Below are 24,675 nucleotides of genomic sequence, written 5' to 3'. Positions count from 1 at the left end.
AAAAACATAAATATAAATAGATAAATAACAACAACAATAATAATTTATAAAATAATAATAATAATAATAATAATAGAATAGGAGTTATGAGAATGAATATGCACATAATAATAATAATGGAATAGAAGTTATAAGATTTAATAGATACTCATAAATAAAAATAGATAAATCTTAGAAAAACCATAAAATAAAAAAATGACAATACTAAAAATGATAGAATGCCATATCACATACCCCAACAATACAATTATATAGATTATATATATAATATATGTAAATAGATTGAAGAGGTTTTGTTTATTTATTATAAAGAACGAAAAAAATAGATATACAATTTCATTGCTCTTAAGAGTAATTATAAATTTATAAAATTGTTATGAAATATTATTAATATTTTTTTGAGGATGCCACAGAAACTATATGGTGATTTCTTTTTTTTTTTAAGGTATTATCACTATTTTATTATGAATATATGATATTTTTTGTGTTTAATAAATAAAAATTAAATATATTTATTTTTTTATAAGGAATGCCAATAGTTTTAAAATGCTATAAATTAATGTGCATATAAATAAATAATTTTTTACTATTACATATTTAATGCATTGATATGCTTTTATTTGATTTTATTGGAAAAATGTGTTAAGCTCATAAAAAATAGAAAAAATAGAATAAAAAATTTAAATGATGCCACCTAAACTATTTGGTACTTTCCTTTATATTGATATACTGATTCTATGGTCATACTATACAAGCCATGGATAAGTTCAAAACACAAAAATTCTACTGTGTTACAAATTCGAATTAAAGCATACAAACACTACACATCTAAAATTATGAATAATACATTATTCTATGCAAGGCCGTCTCTAGCCGTTTAGAGGCCTTGGGCGAGCTTCAAAATAAAGGCCTTTTTTTACAATAATTATTTACTAAAAAAAATCTCAAATTAAATAGTAAAATAACAAATTTTACAAATCAAAAAAATAATAAACTTATAAAAAATTTATTTTTCTAGCTTTTTGAGATGCGAAATTATTTATTAAATCGTTATAGTCAAGTTTATCTAATAATTTTTTTTTCAATAGACAACATTCCTAATCCATTTAATCTTTCTTGGGACATCGAAGATCTTAAATAAGTTTTTATTAATTTTAATTTTGAAAAATTTCTTTCTGCAGATGTAACTGAAACTGGAATTATTAACAATATTCTATAAGAAATATAAGCATTTGGAAATAAATCAATTTTTTTTATATATAATTAAGTACTTCTAATGGACTACATTGATCTTTTTGATAAATTTCTCTTAAAACTTTTAATTCTGAAAATAAATCTATTCTATCTATATCAGAATTCCCATTATAACTTAGAAAATTTTCAAGATTCAAACAACATTGTTTAATAGTATCTTCATCCATTGACTTTAATCTAATAAAATCAAATAAGAATCCAAAAATGTTTTCTAAAACTTCAAATTGCTCAAATCTTATTTTAAGTGAAGAAATTATTTGATCAACCAAATAAATAAAATACTCAATCCTAAATAATTCTTCAAGAGATTTTATTTTATCATCACTAACATCTTCATCAAATTGTTTCTTTCTACGAATCACACGTTTTTCACGAAATGTTGGTTCTATTTTCAATTCATTTGCAAGTTTTCTAGCTGAAGTCATGGCAGATATAAATCCATTTTCCCTATATTTTTTAAAAAGAGAAATAAGACCCTTAAGAAGATCTATGGCAACATTAATTGTTGATTCTTCACTTTGAAAGTTCTTACTAAGAGAGTTTACTGCAAACAAGATATCATACCAAATAGTCATACCTAATAAAAATTCAAAATCTTCTAGTTCATAAGTTACTGCATCGTTAGCTTCACTCTTTATTTTAGGATCTTCACTTGTGTCTGCTAGTTCTAACAAAGCATCTCTAATATTTGGAGTTTGATGTATAATAGCTTTTACACTTTCAATATGACTTTCCCAACGAGTTTGTGATAATGATTTCACTGTTAAGTTAGATATATTATTTTTTAAAATTATCCATCGCTTTGGTGATGAAGAAAATAATGAATATATTCGTTGTAGAACCCCAAAAAATGATATGGCTCTAACACAAGAAGTGGCAGCATCACAAATTACTAAATTAAGACTATGACATGCACATGGTGTAAAAAGTGCCCTAGGATTTATATCTAATAACCTTTTTTGCACACCTTGGTGTTTCCCTTTCATGTTAGATCCATTATCATAACTTTGTCCTCTTACATCATTTATATCAAGTTCTAACTTCTTAATTTCTTTTATGAGTTCATCAAAGAGACCTTTTCCTGAAGTATCTACCACATTTAAAAATCCTAAAAAGTATTCTTCAATTTCAATAGGACAAGAAGAAATATTTACACACCTTAAGATCATGGACATTTGCTCTTGGTGGCTTAAATCTGGAGTACAATCTAATATAATTGCATAGTATTTTGCTTCTTTAATATTTGTTAAAATTAAACTTTTTATCTTGTGAGCCAACACTTGTATTAACTCATTTTGAATATTATGTCCTAAATAATGTTTATGAATTTTACCATTTTGAATACGACGAATATGCTCTTTCATTATTGGATCAAATTCAGTGATCATCTCAATAAAACTTAAAAAGTTTCCATTATTTTCTTGATAGATCTTTTCATGACTCCCACGAAATGCCAAATTATTTTTAGCTAAACATTTTATAAGAGAAATTATCCTTTTTAAAACATTTCTCCAATGTTCTTTCTCTTTATTAATTCTTTCTTGAGCATGTTTATCAATTGTTTTATTCATTAATAATCTCGATTCTAAATCAAACCAAGTACTCATGTTGATTATATGTTCGTTACTTGTTTCATGACTTTTTAACCTATCACCAAGATGTTTCCAATCTTTAGTTCCTTCGTTGCTCAATTGGTTCATCGTACTAGAATTAACACTAAATAATTTACAACAAAAACAATATACTTTATTCAAACACTTTGAATACACTAACCACTTTCTATCATGTTGTTCTCCATTTGATAAATTTCTAGTATAGTGATAAGTAGAAAAACGTCTACCATCATCTTTTGGAAACTCTATATCACTCAATCTAATTGGACCTTTTTCTACTAATAAGTCTATTAGTTTATTATCAAGATTTTTCCATCTTCCCGGATCATCAAGATAATCTAAATTGTTGTTACAATTTCTAGTTTCCATATCATCCTCCTTATTTTCTTGACATTCTTCATCAACTATCATATTATCACATATTTTATGATGGCAATTTTCTAAACCTTTTTCTACCATAATTTCATAATCACCTAAATTATTTAAATTTAATTGGTCATTAATTTCTTTATTTGTGTTATTTTCATCTCTTTTGCTAGTGGTAACAAATTTATCTAAAGCTCCTTGTTGAGTTTTTATCAAATTTTCTATTTTTCTTTTTTTCTTAAGTTTTTCATAACCTGATAAATATTTCTTACTAGACATGCTTCCTTTTTAATTTAGGAACACTAAACAAAATAATAATAATAATAATAATAATAATAATAATAATAATAATAATAATAATAATAATAATAATAATAATAATAATAATAATAAAGAAAAAAAGAATGAAAGAAATATATAACCTAAAAAATTGCAAGCCAAAACAGGTACTTCAATATGAATATTTTCTTTGAAATTTTCTTTTCTTGGAAGAGATCCTATCCAAAAAGAATAATTATTATAAATTAAAGTAAGATGAAAAATATGTAATAATGTTAATAATACATATAAAAACAAAAGTTAGAATATATACCTTTGTGTTTCTTTTGTCTCTTTCAATGCAAAATCAAATATCAATATAGTCTATAAGTTTGTAATAATGATGGAATTGAATGAGAGCTCTTAAATAATAGTAATTGCTAAAGGAGAATGAAAATGAGTAAGAAAATGGAAGAAGAATAAATGAAGTTAGTGAAAAATAAAACAGAAGGATATATATATACATTTATCTAAACAATATATCCAACGGCTAATTAATAAAAAATAAATAAATTTTGAATATTATTTGTGTAGTCTAATCAAATTTCATTTTCCCACAAAATATGTACTATTTAAGTAATAGAAGATAATAAAAAATAAAAAAAAAATTATAATTGGAGGTTACTTGTAGTAGTGGCTCAACGTGTGTACTATCTCATTATTATGATTTGATTTTTCTTTTTAGTTTGAAAGAGCAAAGTAAATATATATTTATATAATATGAGCATATAAGTAAAAAAAAAAAGGCCTTGGGCAGTTGCCCATCTTGCCCATAGCTTGGGCCGGCACTGGTTCTATGAATACCAAAAATATCAAGAACACCAAGAACACAATGGTGGATGAAAGATTATAAACACTTACCAACAAGAGAGACCTTTTAGCTCTTCACCACTTAAAGCTCTCCTCCACACCACTTGAAAATGAGAAGAAGACAAGTGACAAATAAAAAAAAGATGGGCCTACTTATGTATTTATATAGTACAATAATGCCATGGAAGAAGGAAAATCTAAATTACAAAAACACAATAAATATCCCACAGCCAACCCATCATATTGCTTGTGCCAATATATCACTAATGATGCTAACTAAATTATAAATAGAAGCCAAAATACAAAGGTACATGATATACATGCTTTTGGTGCTACCCACACAAATAAATAGTCAACTCAAAGCTACATGAAATATATGAGGTATATATACTATTAACAAATCAAACAAGCATTATGTCTTCACAAGAAGAAAAAATTCCATAAACTACATCACTCCCACGTGACATCCATCCCAAAACACCAACCAATTCTACTAGTATTTGGTAATGAGGTGATTTGACACAATGCATTAACTTGTAGTATACTCTAAGTGCCCATCTCATACATGCTTCCTTCCATTCAAACATAAAGGGACACTCATCCCAACTAAACACATGTATATGATTCCCAAAAAATGACAAGAGAAAGGTCTATGAATAGGAAAAAAGTCTATGATGAGAGATTACTGTTTGACACACATATATATATAGGAATATGATTTTGTCCCGTTATTGTACTTTCACGGATTGTAATCCGTGGTGTACGGCAACCGTCAGATGAGGGAGTTATTTGATCTGACGGCTGAGATTGATCTATGGGTAATTAGGGTTAAAAAGTAGAAACGTACCCTGAGACTCATTTAATGTACCATGAGATCCGTTTAATGTACCACGAAATACATTCCGTGAAAGTACATCACGGGACAAAATCATATCCCTATATATATATATGTGAAATACCTCTTTGACTACAATTCACTACGACCAACTTTCTATAATCAATCTGTTATATTATTCATTCACATCAAGTTTAAAACATGAAGTGATAGCACATACTCATTTCATTTATATAAACTCTACTATGTGTTGTACTTTTTACTTCTCACACTACACACTAGAAAAAGACAATAATATTTTATCTATCTTATGTCATGAGAAGTGGCCATAGATCACAAAAGTTTGTGTCTATAAGTCAGTTTATACAAAAAGATATTTTGTGGAAACTACCCATGGTCATCCAATAAGTCTACATACATATAAATATTATATAATATTTTCATAGTCAGCCTCTCTTGAAGCAGATAAATCACTGCCAGTTAAATAGTTATAGCTATTGCTAGTACATGGACATACACACAATAAACATTAAATCATACTGTCCATATGAAACTATGCCCATGTACATAGCTCAATCTTCCTTTGTGGCATATATATACATAGAAATTGATACTTTACACAAAGATGAATATATATATATTGGTAGACCAAAAGCCAGCTAAGCTTTACATACTTAATCCGCTACAAAATGAGACCCACACCAACGGTCAAGCTTCAATAAAGTTAATCATAAGAACGCTTGATTATACTCCTTATAAATACTTATATCACTTGTCCACTCATATACCTAGCTTGCACTTAACTTGTATCAGCCATACACAAGACATCGAAGAGGAGTTTTTAATGTTTTGCTCATTGAAAAACTATACTCATTCACTTATCTCCATTCATTTCCTTGCTCGAATTGTCTCCAACTCTAAGTAGCTACAATTTTACATTGAACAAGATGAGGCACTAACAAATTGAAGACAAACAATACACTTGTCTTGAAAATCACTGATGTAACAAACCCTCATCAAAACAAAATTACTTTTAGATATATTCAGTCTAACTACTTATGCCGACCCAATCATTCTTGATCTAAAATTACGCTACAGGCACTCTGAGTCAATCATGCACACCTACGAGTAATGCTCTTTAATTTGAGTATAACTCAACTTAAAGAGCAAGGGACAAACTGTAGTGGCCGAAAATTGCTCTAAGCCCAACGAAAGGGCCTAATGATCGAAGTACTTACAAAGCCCACTTATAAGTTAGAAACGAGGAACCCGTAAGCCCAATGGCTCACATGGGCCACACCCAATCCATGTCGTTTGGCTCATACCCATATTCGAATGTCCAACCAACAATAAAGCTTGATCTTGAAGTGTAATGTTAGGGTTGACACGTGGAGGAAGAAGAATGTTAAGTTTCCCGACTAACCAACGAAAATAGCGATCTTTCCTAGCATAGCGGAGCGAGAATATCAACCCTCTAAGTGATACGCTGATGTGGGGACGCTCATCCAGGAACGAACCAAAAAGATGACGTTCATCCCTAGAGAAGTGGAGGAAGACCGTTTCTCTAGGGATGGACCACGTTTCAAGAGGTAGCTATTTTCCTAATATAATAAATAGGCCCACACTGGGACATTAAGGAAAAAAGGAGGAGGGGATACGAATATTTACTCTCTTTCTATAGTTTTACGACTAAACTTATCATTTCTCTACGATCTGACGTACTCTTTCTCATTCCGGTGAGCAAGGTTTGACCGCCGATCATCGCATAACTATAGACACAGGAAGTATTTATTTACATTTTTTTTTTCTACTTCGCACTATAAATTTACTGACTTGACCGTCGGAGTGCCTTTGGCCGGAACCACCCCGGTGTCCCAAGGTTTCATGGTCATCCTTTGTCTTTGTTCCGCAGGTTGTCGGTGCCCGCAAACGCTCATTCCCACCATGGTAACACAAATCCCAACACCGACGCTCACATTGTCACTTGTGACCAAGGTAGCATGTGTGGCGAGATGCCAACACCAAGCCAACGTGCGAACACTTCTATCATGCCCCACTCGATACTGTCCGAATAGTCTCCCTCCTTGCCCAAGGACTCCCATACGTCCACGGACCAACCCTCAAGGCGCCATGCCTCCACGCATGTTGGCAGGCCCTCAAGACAAGACACCAAACTAGTTGCATACATTAGACCTCTGTCTCTTTCCAACATGGTGCATTCTTCCCATGCGTGCATGCAAGCTAGCCCATGAATGACTACCAGTGTCATCTTGTGTTGAGGCTCGTGGCCAAGGCGCGCCACAACGTCTCTTAGAGGATCTAGGCCACGTCCCATGCAAGCGGCATACCGGCAAGCCAAGGAAAACGTACCAATGAACCTCTAGCGGCATTCTTCGATGCACTATCGGGTCGGCCCGATAATGTCCATGAGTACTCCAACTCATGGAGACATATGAGTCCCCTCGTGGTCCTCATATGCCCGCCCTACTAGTCCCACTGACTAGTAGTAGCTCACTCAGCACCAAGGTGCAAGAGGTGGTGGAGAGCTGACACCAGGGTACCCCCTTAAAGAGCATTCTGAGCTTTTAGCCTTCTACCAAGAACATAGATGATTTTGGTTCTGTAGACATATGGCAAGAACCATATACCAAATCACCTAGTTTCACCAAACCGATTGCACCATTCTATTTGTAGACCCAAATAAATGGCAAATACCAAGTCCGGTACCGTTCCGGACAATATTGAAGATATTTACGAAAATGCCACTGCATACAAACTAAGCATCAGCATGCCACAAGCATGCACCACAACATGCGCCACCACTTGACCACCACTTGGCCAACTTGTGGGCATCACTTAGCTTGTAACGTGCCATCTTAGGACGCACGTTACACTAATCATAGATACGAAATCTATAACTTCTATCTGGACATAGAAGTGAAACGATGATTTCCTTCGAGCTTGGCTAAATAAAGATAAATGATAGAGCGCTCATTTTAGTGATTATATTAGTTCACTGAAATATCATTTATATGTGGCTAAGTGTTTTATGGATAAAATACATTGAAAGGGTGTAACGGTAATTTTATCCCTATGCAATGTAAATCATCTATAGAGGATCATTGATTATTGAGATTATAACAATGGATAATTAATAGCGTATCTATATCGTGGAACATATAGAGCGTTCTATATAACTGAGAGTGCAATTCCAAGTTCTATAGTGGTTCAACGAGGAATTAATAAGTTAGAAAATTTACTTGGTAAATTCTAGATCTGCTTATTGGGAGCTCAGTTATATAGGCCCATGGTCCCCATACTAGTTGAGACAAACTGCTTGTAAGACTCAGTTAATTGATTTTAGTTAATCAATTTTAATTCTAAAATTAGGCTATGTCTAGTTTATGAATTTTCACTATCTTATGGCTTGATTGTGAAGAAATAGGATTTTAGGGTTAATTTATTAATTAAGAGACTTTGTGGAGTCTAATTAATAAATATTATAAATGATAATTTATTTGGTAATTATTTTAATTATTAAAAAAATATTTTTGGCATTTATAGGGTTGAAATTGCAAGAAGTTGTATTTGTAAAAATAGATAAATGATTGAGAAAAATGGAAAAAATCTAACTAGTGTTGGGCCCACTAATGGCCGGCCACTAGGTGGTATTTTTGGTCCATTTTTTATCATTTTTTTATTCCAAATAATTCAACCCTAACCCTAAGAGAAGTGGTATAAAAGGAAAAGAAAGTCTCATTATCCAACTAATGCTTCAAAGGCAAGAAAACCTAGCTTTCTTTCTCTCTACGTTTTTGAGACTTCTTCTTATTCTTTTCTTCTCTATATTTCGAATTCTATAGTGTTCTTCACAAAATAAAATTTAGCCATTAGTGATTGAGTGCATGCCCACACATAACAAGTTAGTCCTCAATCATAGTATGTAAGACTGTGAAGAATCCAAACAATAAGGAGGAGAATCGGGCTCAGATCTTAGTGATACTCTGCTACAGGAAGGATACAAGGGTTAGAGATCTGAGCAGAAGGAGTCATTCAATTCCGCTGCAATCATTGTAAGGTTTCTCATACCTTTTATGTGTTTATTTTCATCGTTTTAGAAATTCATATTTAGATTGTTAAAAACATACTTATTAGTAAATCTAGATCCTGGTAAAAAATATTCTAACAAACAATACATCCTGAATTCAAATAAATCTCCATAAAATAATAAATCATAATTAATATTCTAGTTTTATAATTAAACCCTAATTATGTGCTAATTCCAAATTAAAACTAAGTGGTCTCTACATCGTCAGTTAACTAAAAATCCAATCAACACTTATTTAAATATTAGCTATCAAAATAAGCTAGATACCTATAATTAAGGAGCATTAAAAATATTCTATTGCTAATTAATTTGTTAATTTCACTTCAAGATAATAAAATTTTTGAGTCGTAAATAATTATTATTAGATCATTTTATTTGTAACTTTTCATTATTATTCCTTAAAGAAAACATGATAACTGAAGTTTGTTCTGTACACAAATTTATTTGATATATTTTTTCTTTATAAATAATAACTATTACCTAGTGCATAATAATAGGCGACATCTATTTAACACCCTACTATTAAGTTTTATAAATATTGTATTTAAAGCTCTAATAATAGTAGTAAATTTCATTTAAAAAAATGCTACGAAATAATGTAGACACTTTTAATAATATGGAATGACATAACATTAGATTTAACGCTATATATGATCTATGATAAAATTTTATGAATAAAAACCCTAGATAATTAATTAACTATTCAGACTTTTCTCCATCCATCGTAATAGGGCCTTTTCTAAATTGATCCCTTCTTCTCATATACAAATCTCTTAGGATGAAATAGATATATATATAAATAATAATTAAGAGATATTTAGTTTAGGTTGAATAAATCGTGCACAGTTGCTTTCAATATGAGACTCGTATTTGAGAGACCAATTCAGGTGTAAGAGAATACGATTCTCTTTTCTATACCTGACACACTATAAGGAGTTCATTCCTTAATTAATTTTAATGTTGTGATCGTGTTTATGTGTTGAAATTAATTTAGTTTTTCCTATTAGTCTTGTCTTTTGACATGATTTTTTAGTCTTTTCCTTTTAGTTTTTCTTATTAGTCTTGTCTTTTAACATGGTTTTTTAGTCTTTTCCTTTTAGTTTTTTCTGGTTTGAGTCTTGTCTTTTGGCATGGGTTGTGTAACTCGAAATCATCATGGTGCTATGGTAGAAGCATTCAAGAAGGGAAAGATTGGATGTGTTAAACCCGAAATTGCTGAGATAATAGGCATTAAAGAAGCATTGAGTTGAATTGCAACTCATTCCTGGGATAGAATCATGTTGAAAACAGATAGCTTGGTGTGTGTCCAAGCGATTCAGAGCGGTATTTTTATGCCTTCACAATTTGGTCTTATTGTTCAAGTGTTCGAAATTTGCTTTTTGCTTTATCTTTTGTTGATTTGTGTTTTGTAAAACAATCTGTAAATAAGTTGGCTCATTGCTTGGCAAGAGACTCTTGTTTCTCTACAGGTCGTGTGCTTCAGTTGGAGGATTGGAAGATTGTTCTTCCGAAGTGCGTTCTATTGTTTTGTACGAATTTATTAAGTACTAGATCTTATGATTTTTATTCAAAAAAAAAAAAAATTATGAATGTTATTGATAATTTTTTTGTGTTAATATTTTAGTCACAAAAAAATTACATGTCATTAAAATGTTGTACTTAAATATAAGTTGTTAATTTAATTTTAGTTACAGGAAGTACTGTGGTTAAAAATACATTTAATGGCAAATTCAATTTATGATTTTAGTAACTAATATTTTTAGCTATAGGCTTTTTAATAATAAGATAAGAATGATTATTTATGTTTACTCACAATTTTTTTAGTCAAAAATTTCATTATGATTAAAAGTAAAATATGTAATATTGTTTGTATCTACATAGCAAGGAAAAGGGATGACAAGTTATTCAAACGAAAAAAAAATGACAATGATCTTATTAACTCTAACTAAATATAATAATAACTTTATCTATCCTTTCAAAATAGTAATATATAATTTTATGAAAACTAAAGCATATGTAGTAGTAGGGCTGGCACAAGTATTATGAGAGTCTTGTGCAAATTTTAAGATTGGGTCCTTTTAAAAAAATCGTGTACATTAAGATTGCAATTCCATCACTAATTTTTTTTTTTTTTAAGATTGGCTCTTAAACATTTAATTATAAATTTTCTATTTATGTATGTATAATAGGGAAGAAATGGGGTGAGATGCAAAATAGTCCTAAATTTGAAAACTACGTTAATAAATGTCCCTTTTATAAAAAAAAAAAATAAGAAAATAGCCAAATTTAATAAAGGGAAAAAAACAAAAAAATACAAAAAAGGAAAAAAAATTACAAAAATACTTTGGGCCGGCCCATTAAACATTTATACAGTCCACATACAAATATTTACAAAAATACCACATGCACTAAGCCTTCAGCTGTACAGAGCGAACTATGAAGATGAAAATACGCGCTCGTTTCAAAACCGCAAAACAACCAAAATGAAACCAAAACGAGAAAAATACAACTATTAATTCTGGCAAAATCAACTGGAAAAGAATACCTGCAATGATCTAAACTGAAAATGACGAAAAAAAAAATCAGAAAAACTGTGAAGAAACTGAAATTACACATTTGTTTTCTATTTTATTCGATCAAAATAACTCCCCCTAATATCGAAATCTATATTCATGAAATGTAGATCTGTAACAAACAGATCTGGAGCTCCCACTAAATCCAAAACAATGTATGATGTGAAAAATTTTAAAAAAAACCTCATGAATAATACATCTACGTTATATAAAGTTGCATTTTGATTTATTTTTTGTTTTGGTTGCCTTATAGTTGCATTATCGTTTTATGATAGTTTATATATTATGCAAGAATTTAATTTGATGGGGACTAAGAAATAGTAGTTATACATAGTAAGTTTTGTGCAAAAAGTTGCATATTAATTTTATAGTGAAATAACATATGCAAGTAGCAAAACTATAACAAAACTACAAAACAACTGTATGCAAGTGCAAATAGTTGTCTTATAGTTGCATTATCGTTTTATGATAGTTTATATATTATGCAAGAATTTAATTTGATGGGGACTAAGAAATAGTAGTTATACATAGTAAGTTTTGTGCAAATAGTTGCATATTAATTTTATAGTGAAATAACATATGCAAGTAGCAAAACTATAATAAAACTACAAAACAACTGTATGCAAGTGCAAATAGTTGCCTTATAGTTGCATTATCGTTTTATCGTTAGGAGAGTTCATTAAGTCTCATGGTTACTCTGACTTGTTTATGAAAGCATTTCTTGTGAGATCACTTTACTAATTACTCAACTCTATTTGTACATATTTACTAATTTGACATTAACAATATTTAATTATATATGATTATTTCATATTATAGATTCCAATGGTTTGTTCGATATGGTGTTGCCATTCAGACATTATTATGAGCTTCTCTGCATTCTCTCTTCTATCATACTGTCGCAATCACGATCTCTTTCAGGTATATATAAATAAATTTAAATATATGTAGAGAGAAAAGTTTCTCCTGTGTGGATATATATTTATATATATATACTTACTTTTCGAATGACATGTGTGTATGTTGCTTTTTTTTTCTTTTTTTTTCTTTTTTTTGGCTAATGCAGCTATATGATAATCCTCAATGGCTTACTATCAAAGGACGTGCACAATGTTTTGTGAAAAAAGTATGTAACTTATTTTTATGAAAAAAAAAACTACTAAGGCATTATATTATTTTAATTATTTTTTTAAAAAGAAATAAATAACTACAGGTAAGAGAAGAGCTAGCGAATAGAGGCTGTCAAATTAAAACATGTTCTGAGGTACAAATGATTTCAACCATTGATGAGGGTTAGTGCTCTCAACTACTTTTAATTACATTTGACATTATTTTGATATGGCTTGACGCGTAAGGAACAGTGTCCAACAAAGTTCATACAAAATATGATTATTAAAAAACTGAAAATAAAATTAAAAATAAAAAATTAAAAACTGAAATAAAATTAAAAATAAAAAGAAAAGAAGAAAAAAAGAGAGTGAAATGATGGATTGATTGATAGAAAATAAAAAAAGATAGGGAAGAGAGTAGGATTTGATTGATGATGGATGGAATGATGAGTAAGTGGTAAATGTGTAATAAAAATAAGTTTGTAAGTATAAATCTAGTAATAAGCGTGTGAGGGTAATTATGTAATAAAGTGTGTAAAAAGGATTTTTCATGTAAAAATTTCTTTAATAAATTAGCTAATAAAAATACATTTACTACACATTATTTTTTTACAAAAAAAAAATATAATAATTAAATTAAGTTATATATTTTTTTTAGTATTGCATATTATTATATTATAGTAAAAATGAATAAATATATATAATAGTATTTGATATATTGTATCACTGAAAAGTAATATACCATAGTAATAAAATTATACACCACAAAAAAATTATAACAATACTAAATTAATACTCAAAATATATACATCTTGCTAACAAAATTATATATACCACTATTAAAATATGTATACATGCTAAAAATATTAAATATAATAAAATAAAAATGAAATATTATTATAAATAAATGATATTTTTAGACAACAAAAACTATATACTATACAATAAAATATATATATACCTACAATAAAAAGAAAAATATAATATTATTGAAAAAAATTGTATATATTATATTAAAAAAATTATATACCACCATAAAATAATCATACCATGCTTGTAAAATTATATATCCCATTTATATATAATAAAATAGAAATTAAACATGCACGATCTAAAATAAAATGATATACTATATAATAAAATTTAAATATCATATAACAAAAAATATATACCTTACAATTGAAATGTATATATAATTGATAACAACAAATTAAAATAAAATATATAAGATGCTAATAAAAATATATATCATGTCAACAAAAATACAATAGAAAATAAAATATAAATATTATTTAAAAAAAATATATGCCGTATAACAAAAAATATATAAACTATTCATCAAAATATATATACTAACAATAATAATAATAATAATAATATATATATATATGTGTATACTATACTGACCAAATTATATACCACAATTAAAATATATATACTATGACAATAAGATTATATACCACCATTGTATATAGTAAAATAGAAACTAACTAAATATTATTTAAAATAAATATATATCATACAATTAAAATATATAAAAATAATAATTACATATATATACTATAGTAATAAAATTATATACATACATTAAAATATTTGTATTATGCTAATAAAATTATATACTACGATTATATATAACAAAATAAAAAATAAATATCATCTAAGAATGATAATATACTATACAATAAAACAGAAATATATTGTACAACAAAATCCATATACCAACAACCCACAACAGCTCATCAAAAATTAAAAAATCGACATAAGTTTCAAATAAAAAATATTTTAACAAAACTAATATAGATATACTATAATCATTAAGTAATTTGCTTCTAATTATAAAAAAAAATATGAAAAAAAAAATTATTGATTTTTTTTTTATATGGAATAAGACAATATACATAATAAATAATTTAAAAGAGTCATTTGCTACAAGTTTTGAAATGAGAACATTTATTAACATAGTCTTATGAATTGGGACTGTTTACTATAATTTCTCGAAAAAGTAGAAAAATAGGCTTTTTTTTCAAAAAAAGAACAAAAAAAAAGAAAGTAGGCCTTAAAAAAGAGGGAGCCTTGTGCAATGGCCCAAGCTGTCCAATACTTGGGTGGACCCCTGCATAGTAGTCGTGCCAATAATATCAATATTAATTAAATAATAAAAAAAAATATAAATCATAAATTCAAGGTAGGTTGAATCCATATGGGTGGTTGGGCCTCCATTTTTGAAATTATTGTTGAATCTTCATCATCTAATAATAATGTAAATTTTTTATAGCTGTTATCTCCGAGATTGTAGATGCCACAATCACAAGGAACTCCCTGAGGACCGTATGAGATTAAATCAGTGTCATGACTGAAATAGATGCAATTTGATTTACATCCAAGAAAGTTTGATGCACGCACATATATTGAAGAGTTATCTCCTAGAAAGAGAGCAGCATCTCCTAGACTTTTAACTATAACCCTTTTTACTCCTCCATCAACAAAATCCAATTTAAAAATATTTACTTTTGTAGTACGTCGTATTGTCAAACTATCTTCCCATTCACAACGTCTTAACACTTGTAAAATATCTCCCTCAAATGACTTCACAATATAAGACTTGATACCAAACCAATTGTCAGAATTATTCCAAGTTACTTTTGTACCACAGTATGGCTCACGACTATCATAAGATGAAAGAGTGTCATGATTATGATTAAGAAAATAAAACTTATTGCTATTGAACAATATATCACTAAATATTTCTTCATCTGGATCAATTTTTCTCCAAATATTATCTCTCCCGGGACTTATAATGGCTATTTTCCAATAATGTAAATAAATGACCACAACCATATAATCATTTGGATTTATTAATGGATCTGCAGTGATTGTTGCTTTGTAAATATGTTGATCACAATATTCTCTCATATCTTCCAATCCTTCAAGATCCCCATCTTCAACTTCTGGAGGAAACAAACACGGAAGATTGATGATTGCACTATCATGATCTGTAGAGTAAGGCTTGTATAGTGTAACCGTGAAATCACGATTCACAGTTACTAGCCATCCTTGTGATGATCCTCCAAAACGCTTATCATAAGGTATATGTAATTTAGATATTTCTTTGAACTTATTAGTCATTGGATCATACATATCCCAAGTATGTCGTTTTCTATTAGGAACCATAAGCATGGGAACTTGGTGTGAAGTCTTCATCAAGCATTTAGTTTTATTGTGTTTTACTATAGAATTCCATGAAACACACACACCATAAAATCGTAGAATATCTTTGAAAGACTCCAATTTTTCCAAAATTAAATCAAGAAGATGGCATGGTAATCTAGCCCAATCTAAAAAATAGAATAAAATATATATTATACATCAAAATTAGCTATACTTTTTTTTTTTTCTTGTATGAAAAATATTTTAAAATTTAGTATTTATAATTATAGAGAAAATAATAGAAAGTAGAATATTAAAGGCATTATTATTTTGAGCATATATATGTATATAAATAGAATAACGAGGATATACCTGGGTGTATTGTGATTGTCTTCTGTTTCTTTTTAGTAAGAGACATTGTCATCTTCTTAAAAATTGAGTTTTCTATCAAAAAATTAACATTCAAATATTTAAAATTTAAGAAAGAGAAAGTAAAAAGAAAATATAAATTACTTCATTAAATTAAAATGGTAAATAGATAATTTAAAAACATTCAAATTTGAAACTCCATATTTTATACTCATAATTTTAATCAAAGGCAAACTCACAAATTAAATTTCAATGTTAGCTATATTTTAATATATATAATATATATTAATTTAATGATACTAAATTAATTCATTGTAATTAACCGGACCACAAAAACCTTAAAGATCTTATTAAAAAAAAAACAAAACCTTAAAGATGAACACACATGTACTTCAATTTTTTGAAAATAATTAATAATTAAGTAACTGTATGTATCAAATCCTTGTCAGGTAAAACTGCTAGATGGCCCTTAATTGATCAGGGTGTATAATTTCAGTCTAATATATATTTATATGTATCTAGATTTAAGAATAAAACTTTGAAAATTTGTAGGATATATATATATATTTATATAAATAAAGTCGGAGAGAATTAATGAGAGATGACGATAAGTACATGAATTTTGGCTATATATATTTCCTAATTAAAATCCTATTCCTATTATTAAAACTATTATTACGTTTTTTTAAAAGATTAAAATTATTATTAATTATCATATTTTAAATTTAAAAAAAAAAAAATATAAGAAACTATTTAAAAATTTAAAACAACTCCCGCATAATAATTATAGAAAAATCTCCGAAAACATTTTATTTTTTTGTTAATATTACAAATATAAGAATAATTTTTTTACAAAATAGACAAAAAAAAATTAAAAAAAAAATTACAAAAATAAGTCAATAATTTAAGAAGCATTTCACAGTTCAATCCTAATTCCTAACACTCTCACTTCAATCCTAATTCCTAACACTCTCCCTCGTTTTCCAATTCTATTAAGTTCTTTCTCTTTCTTTCTTTCTACTTTTCTTTCTTTCTTTCACGATCATTGAAACTTTGCATATAGGAAAATCCTTCCCAATGGCATTTGGAAAATCAATCCTCTTCATCACCATTCTACTTCTCCTCCAAGAAGGTACTTGAGTAAATATCTTGATTTTGCATTCTATGTTCTTCTCTCTTCCTTTTTTACTTTGATTTGATGATCTTACGAGATATATATATATATACATTGATTTATATTGTGTTTCTATTTTTGACATGTTCATGTGATTTTTTTCTTTATTTTTTTTTTTGTTTCTTGAAAATATAAATTTTTTCAGTACAATCGACAGAGAAGAGTTCTGAGAAGACATTCGGCATATTTTTATTACTAATGGTTATTGGACTCTTTCTAATATGGATGCTGCGTAAGTGAGTTTGTTGAGTTTGTTTATTGTTTTTTTTATGTCATACTATGTTTTGTTTCAATATATATTAATGTACATATATGTATGGACTTTCTTTAACAATTCTTTAATAATGTAAAGTCCTATAATTGTACTGTACAGAAATTTTCGGAGCACTATTTTTAAATAAAATATTATATATATTTAATGCAGGTAATGCCCCAGAGAATCAACCACAGAATCAACCAGAAAATCGGTGTACAATGTGTAAAAAATTATCTGCAAATTTTTGACCAGGATTGTAATCTATAGTACATGAAATTTATATTATATGCTCCAACAAATTAACAAACACAAGAGCTAAAAATAAGACAGACTCAAAACCACCATGAACTCAATCACAAATTTACATCCAGCAGAGTAAGAGAATAAGTATAGGCATTATCTTCCTTATTATAATCAAAGAGGCCAAAGTTTACTACCAAGTCAGGTCACGGACCAAACAATTAAGCACTTGGTACAACACACTATTGTTAAGTGAGATCAAATACTTATGCTTATCTCATAATTGTCAACTCCTACCCCTGCCACCCTGAATCCTAACCAATTGAGCTACGGAATAAAGAACTTGGAACAAACTTGATTTTCTAGTCTAATAAGTAACTATATATATGTATGTATATGTATATGTATATCTAAGTATACACATACATAAAAAGGATGCACGTTTAGGTTCTGGAAAATCCACACCCTCTTAAAGGATGGAACAAAGAGTTTTTGACATTTAAAAAAAAATTATTACCTCATAACCTTTTCTCCTTCCTTCACTTCACTTCTGAAAAAGCCTTGCCTCATGAGCATAAATGTCTCAAGTCAAGAAACACTTGCACAAAAATAAAAGACGCATAGTCATAGAAAGTCAGAATAGATTAAAATCCTATTCCTATTATTAAAACTATTATTACGTTTTTTAATAGATTAAAATTATTATTAATTATCATATTTTAAATTTAAAAAAAAAAAAAGATTTCTAGTACAGGTATGTTATTTTTCAATAGAAAAATTAGGGATATATCATGTTTACATTTTAAAACCCAAATCAAATTAATATACATTCCTAATTCACAAGCAAGAAAATCAGGGAAAAGAAACTTTGAGCGACTAAGAATATCAAAATGAAAGAAAAACTACTGTAAAAGGTCCAACTTGTTTAAATCCAGAATGAAAGTCTCAAATGTATACAACTTATTATTCTACAGTTTTATTAAAAGAAAGAACAAAAAAAAAAACACTAAAATAGATTGGGGAGAGAGGAAAACATAAAACAAAATAGAAATGGTAAAAGAGACTACTCATTTCAAAATAAAAGGTACGTACCGAGATCCCTTTGGTCACCTGAAGAAGACAGAGAGAGATAAGGAGATGAGAGGCGGGCATGAAAGAAACGAGGAAATAGATGGTATCGAGATCCTGAGCCCACCCCATCGCCTCCACCATCGATACATAGATATACATATATGGATGCACTTTTTAAATGTATGCTTAGTATTTGGTGCGTGTAATAGAAAAAAGGTCATACTCTGCTTTCCGGAAGCAGGTTTTTGCTGCTGCTTGTGCTGCTCTTTTGTACCAAATATGGAGGAATAGGAATGCTCGACTGTGGCAGAAAGCCCATGAAGATCCGAAGACAATTGTACAGATGATTAAACATACATGTAAGAATAGAATACAAAGTATATGGCCCAAAAAAGTGTCCATAAGTGATACAAATTGGTATAGTGAGTTGTAATAGTTGTAAGATTTGTGTAATCAGGTTGGAGTAAGTGTTATCAATCCTTGTTTTATAAAAGGATCTGATATAGTTGTAAATGTTATTTGGAGTAATGAAAATCACTGCTGATTTCCCAAAAAAAAAAAAAACAAAAAAAAATATAAAATACTTATTTGAATTTTATTTTTTTTAATCTAAAATAGATATTTAATAAAATAATTTATGATTTTTTAAAAATTGTTCTTATTTGAATTTTGTTCTTTATGAAATATAAAATAATTTTCTTATTTAAATTTTATTTTTTGAATCATCAATAAACAAATTTAAATTAAAAATATATATTTAATAAAATAGTATACGTATTTTTTTTAGATTGTTCTTAAAAAATATTTAATTATTAAGATATTTTTGAAAAAAAAAATATAGTAGTTTAATATGATTTTTTGATAATTAATTAATATTGTAATTAATAGTAATCAAAATAAATTATAATATTGTAATGATTTTGTTAGTGAATATGGTTATGCGGTTTTGTTAGTAATATTTTTTTTTGTTTATTATTAATTAATATAAATTATAAAAATAGAAGAAAGAAAGAGAAAAAAGAATTAATGTGGTTTACCTAGAAATATTTTTTATTTGAAGAATATGTTTATTAGTTTAAATTTATTTATTAAAAAATTAAATATTAACAAATATCTTTTTCAAATTTGAATTATCGTTGTTGAATTATAAATGATCTCTTAATTTTAGAAATTTAAAGTTTTAACTCTAAGCAATAAAATAACAATAAAAATTGAGCCTTATGTAAATTTCGTATAATGATAAGAATAATAAAAATAATATATATAAAAATCTAGACTTTACATATACATATTTTCAACCTTCCCAAATGTATTGCTTCAATAGGATGAATGTATAATTTACAAATACATATATTTCAACCTTCCCAAAATGTATTGCTTCAATAGGATTTTTAAAATTATATTCTCCTCTTTCACTTAATATTAATTTTAAGATTATTAATAGTGTCCGAGCTTTTCACAACAAAGTGATGGTTTAAGAATTTTGACGAACATTTTCATCCAAAATTATAGAATTAAAACAAAAAATTTACAAATAATAAAGTTATGAACACACAAAACCTAATTTTCATATCGTCGTCTCTTCTCCTCCTTTATTTTCACCTTTGTAATATTATTTTCTTTGGTGATTTACAGCAACTCCAAAAGGATTTGTATGAGGAAGACTCGAGTCTTCTACAAACGACATCATCATTACCAATATTATACATGGTGAGAATAATTTTCTGGAAGAAATTTGTGAGTTTGCCTTTGATTAAAATTATGAGTATGATATTATAAGTGGCAAAATATAATAATTAAACGGAACTACAAAGGCTTTCAACTGAAGAGCCCTAATAGATTTGAATCGCCTCTTCCCTCTCTCTTGTTTTATCGGCTGTCCACCATCTCTCCCATTCAAGAATTTATGCACAGAGTTTTTCGGCAAGCCTGAGGCAATGGTATAGACAATAAACTTGAGGACAAGATATTACCGAAGAGATGTTGGAAGTTATTTTACCAGGAACTTAGATCTACTCACAAGTATGTTGATTTAACAACCTAAATATGAACTTCTAAAACGATATGAAATTAAACACATAAGAGTATCAGAAATCTTACAGTGATTGCAGCGGAATATATATGTCTCCTCCCACTCAGATATCTAACCCTTGATTCCTTTCTGTAGCAGAGTATAATCAAGATCTGAGCCCGAAAGTCCTTCTTTGTTGTTTCTGAATTCTACACAGCCTTCCTCACTATGATTAAGGTATTACTTGATGTGTGTGGGCACTACTCTAGCACTCATACATTTCGAAACAGTGAAGGTATAGAGAGAGAGAGGGTGGCGGCTCAGAGAGAATTTTCTGAGAGAAAATTCTTTCAGAATAATGCTGTGAAAAGCTTGTACAGTTGTTCAGATGTGTGAAACTCTGAAGCCTTTGCCTTCTATTTATAGAAGACCGCCAAGGGCTATGATTGACATTTTGAACTGAGAAAATCAAAGGGAAAAGGAAGGTAAAGGGGCCGGCCTAGGCAATGTGGAAACAAGGCTTGCCTCTTTTCCAACTTTCCTTTTCCTACACTTGATAGTTTCCCTTTTTGTGAAAAATTGCCAATTCCATTGTTCAACCATATTAATGATAAATCTAATTATTTAATAATTAAAAATAATTATCAAATAATATATTATCATTTATTTTATTAATAATGAAACTAATTAAAGTTTCCTAATTAATAAATATGCCCTTCAAAAATCTCTATTTATTGTTTTGCCCTTAATAAGTGCTAAATTCTCAAACTGACAAGTCTATCTTGAGAATTTTTTAATTGATTAATTAAAATCAATTAAATGAGTCCTACAAGTAATATCATCTCAACTAGTGAGGGGACCATGGGTCTATATATCCGAGCTTCCAATAAGCAGATCTAGAATTTACCACTTAAATTCACTGACTTATTAATTCTTTGTTGAATCCACACATAGAACTCAGAATTGCACTCTCAGTATATAGAATGTTCTATATGTTCCACCATATAGACACATTATTAGTTATCCATTGTTATAATCCTAATGTGATCAATGATCCTCTATATGGATGATCTACACTGTAAAGGGACTTAAATTACCGTAACACCCTATAATGTATTTTATCCTTAAAACACTTAACCCTGTATAAATGATATTTCAACTAAGTGAAATGAGTACTCAATCATTTATCTCGTTTGGTTAAGCTCGAAGGAAATCACCCTTTGCTTACTATTCGCCAGATAGAAGCTATAGATTCCATATTTATGTTAGCGCTCCCACTCAATCGTACTACCATGTTCCCAAAATGTATGTATTGCCCAGACTAAAGTTTTAGGCTTAACTAACAAATCAAAGAACACGAATAACACTCTTGAAATTAAGCCTAACCATATCAGGATTTAGATCATGTGATCTAGGATCAACTTCTGATATTGAATTGAATAGATGTTTACGGTAAGTTTCAAAATCTAATTCAAAGTTCAATATCGGTCCATTCCAATGCATACTCCATCCTGAGCTTTACTTTAACCTATGTTCTGGAAAGAACATAACATTTCTCCAAATGTAAGTAAACTCTGTTGTAGATTGTCATATCAGTGAAACCCAGCATTCTGATAAATCTAGGAATACTTTATTCACATAGTCATGTTTATTTTCCACTGTGTTGACAACACAATAAACATGTTCAAGTATGTGAAAAGGGTTTGGATGAATTTATAAATCAAATAGACAAGCAATTGATTAAGTGAACCAAAACATACACAAGTGAATGAAAAATTACTTCTGTTACTTTATTGATATAGAATAATCTGGATTACATTGAAACAGAGTTTTATTTAGGGCATAAAACCCAACAAACTCCCACTTGCACTAATATAAAACAAATCAGTACATTTCAATTAATCCTAAATTCTGACGGTGCTTTTCGAATGAAGTTACTGCCAAGACTTTGGTGAATGGATCAGCCAAGTTATCCTGCGTATCCACTTTCTCCACCAGTACATCCCCTCTTGCCACATATTCTCTGATAATATGATACTTTCTTTCTATGTGCTTACTTCTCTTGTGGCTCCGAGGTTCCTTACTGTTGGCTATAGCTCCAGTGTTATCACAAAGCAGGACTAGAGGCCTTTCCATTCCAGGAACTACACCAAGACTGGTGAAGAACTTCCTAAGCCAGACAACCTCTTTAGCCGCTTCAGCCGCACTCGTGTATTCTGCCTCCATGGTAGAATCCAAAATCGCAGTTTGTTTAGCACTTCTCCAAACTACTGCTCCACCTCCAAGAGTAAACACCATCCCAGATGTAGATTTCCTGTCTTCAAGACATCACTGGAAATCTGAGTCTGTATAGCCTAAGGGATTCAAAGCACCACCCTTGTAGACTAATACATAATCTCTTGTACTCTTTAAGTATTTCAAAATATACTTAACCGCGTTCCAATGTACCCTCCCTGGATTTGACTGATACCTGCTCACGATTCCAACTGCATAGCAGATGTCAGGTCTAGTGCATAGCATAGCATACATTAGACTTCCAACTGCAGAAGCATAAGGAATTTTGGCCATGTCTTCTATCTCTTGAGGATCAGTAGGACACTGTTCCTTAGATAGACGGATACCATGTCTAGAGGGCATGTTTGCCCCTTTGGTATTGGTCATGGAAAATCTCTCTAGAACTTTGTCAATGTAAGCTGTTTGAGAGAGAGCAAGGGATTTGTTCTTCCGGTTTCTGACAATCTGAATACCAAGAACATAGGCTGCCTCACCCAAGTCTTTCATGTCGAATTGAGTGTCAAGCCATTCCTTGATGTGAGTCATTTTCTTGACATTGTTTCCAATGATCAAAATGTCATCAACATAAAGGACCAGGAATACTACTACTTGGTTTTCCTTGAGTTGGTAAACACAAGGTTCATCTTCATTCTGATGAAAGCCGTAGGTCTTGATGATCTCATCAAACCTTTTGTTCCATGAGCGAGAAGCTTGCTTAAGCCCATATATGGACCTATTTAACTTGCAAACTTTATTCTCCTGCCCAGGAAGAACATAACCTTCTGGTTGCTCCATATAGATGGTTTCTTCAAGAAGCCCATTAAGAAAGGTTGTCTTGACATCCATTTGCCAAATTTCATAATCTAAAGCGGCAGCTATGGAGAGAAGAATTCGGATGGATTTGAGCATGGCAACAGGACTAAAAGTTTCCTCATAGTCCACACCTTCTCTTTGGGTATAACCCTTGGCGACTAGCTTTGAAAGTTTTGACTTCGCCTCCAGCACCTGTTTTCTTCTTGTAGACCCATTTACATCCAATTGGACGAAAATCTTCAGGTGGTTCTACATATTCCCAGACTTTGTTCTTTTTCATGGAATCCATTTCTGAATCCATACCGGCTGACCATCGCTTCCGTTGCGGACT

General features: G+C 29.3%; 2 protein-coding genes across 2 annotated transcripts in view; both read right to left on the bottom strand.

Moving 5' to 3' along the window:
* Positions 1–19,411, bottom strand: part of LOC133035806 (uncharacterized) — a 62,342-nt gene extending 42,931 nt beyond the window's left edge. Inside the window, exons 1-3 of the mRNA XM_061112114.1 lie at positions 19,286–19,411; positions 18,693–18,773; positions 1,584–4,464 (exon numbers count right to left, since the gene is read on the bottom strand). Of these exons, the coding sequence (XP_060968097.1) occupies positions 1,584–3,512 (1,929 nt within the window). The 5' untranslated portion in view covers positions 3,513–4,464; positions 18,693–18,773; positions 19,286–19,411. The remainder of the gene's footprint in view (positions 1–1,583; positions 4,465–18,692; positions 18,774–19,285) is intronic.
* Positions 15,162–16,190, bottom strand: LOC133035803 (uncharacterized). Its single transcript, XM_061112108.1, has one exon. It carries the CDS (start codon positions 16,188–16,190, stop codon positions 15,162–15,164), a length of 1,029 nt encoding a protein of 342 aa, XP_060968091.1.
* Positions 19,412–24,675: the final 5,264 nt, after the last annotated feature.

The sequence above is a fragment of the Cannabis sativa genome, chromosome 1 (genome assembly GCF_029168945.1).
Source record: "Cannabis sativa cultivar Pink pepper isolate KNU-18-1 chromosome 1, ASM2916894v1, whole genome shotgun sequence".
Classification (NCBI taxonomy): domain Eukaryota; kingdom Viridiplantae; phylum Streptophyta; class Magnoliopsida; order Rosales; family Cannabaceae; genus Cannabis; species Cannabis sativa.
This window is presented reverse-complemented; position numbering and strand designations above follow the sequence as displayed.

What these genes read in the sequence shown, in the direction of transcription:
- LOC133035803 (XM_061112108.1), bottom strand. Translation starts at nt 16,190, where the DNA reads ATGAAGACTTCACACCAAGTTCCCATGCTTATGGTTCCTAATAGAAAA.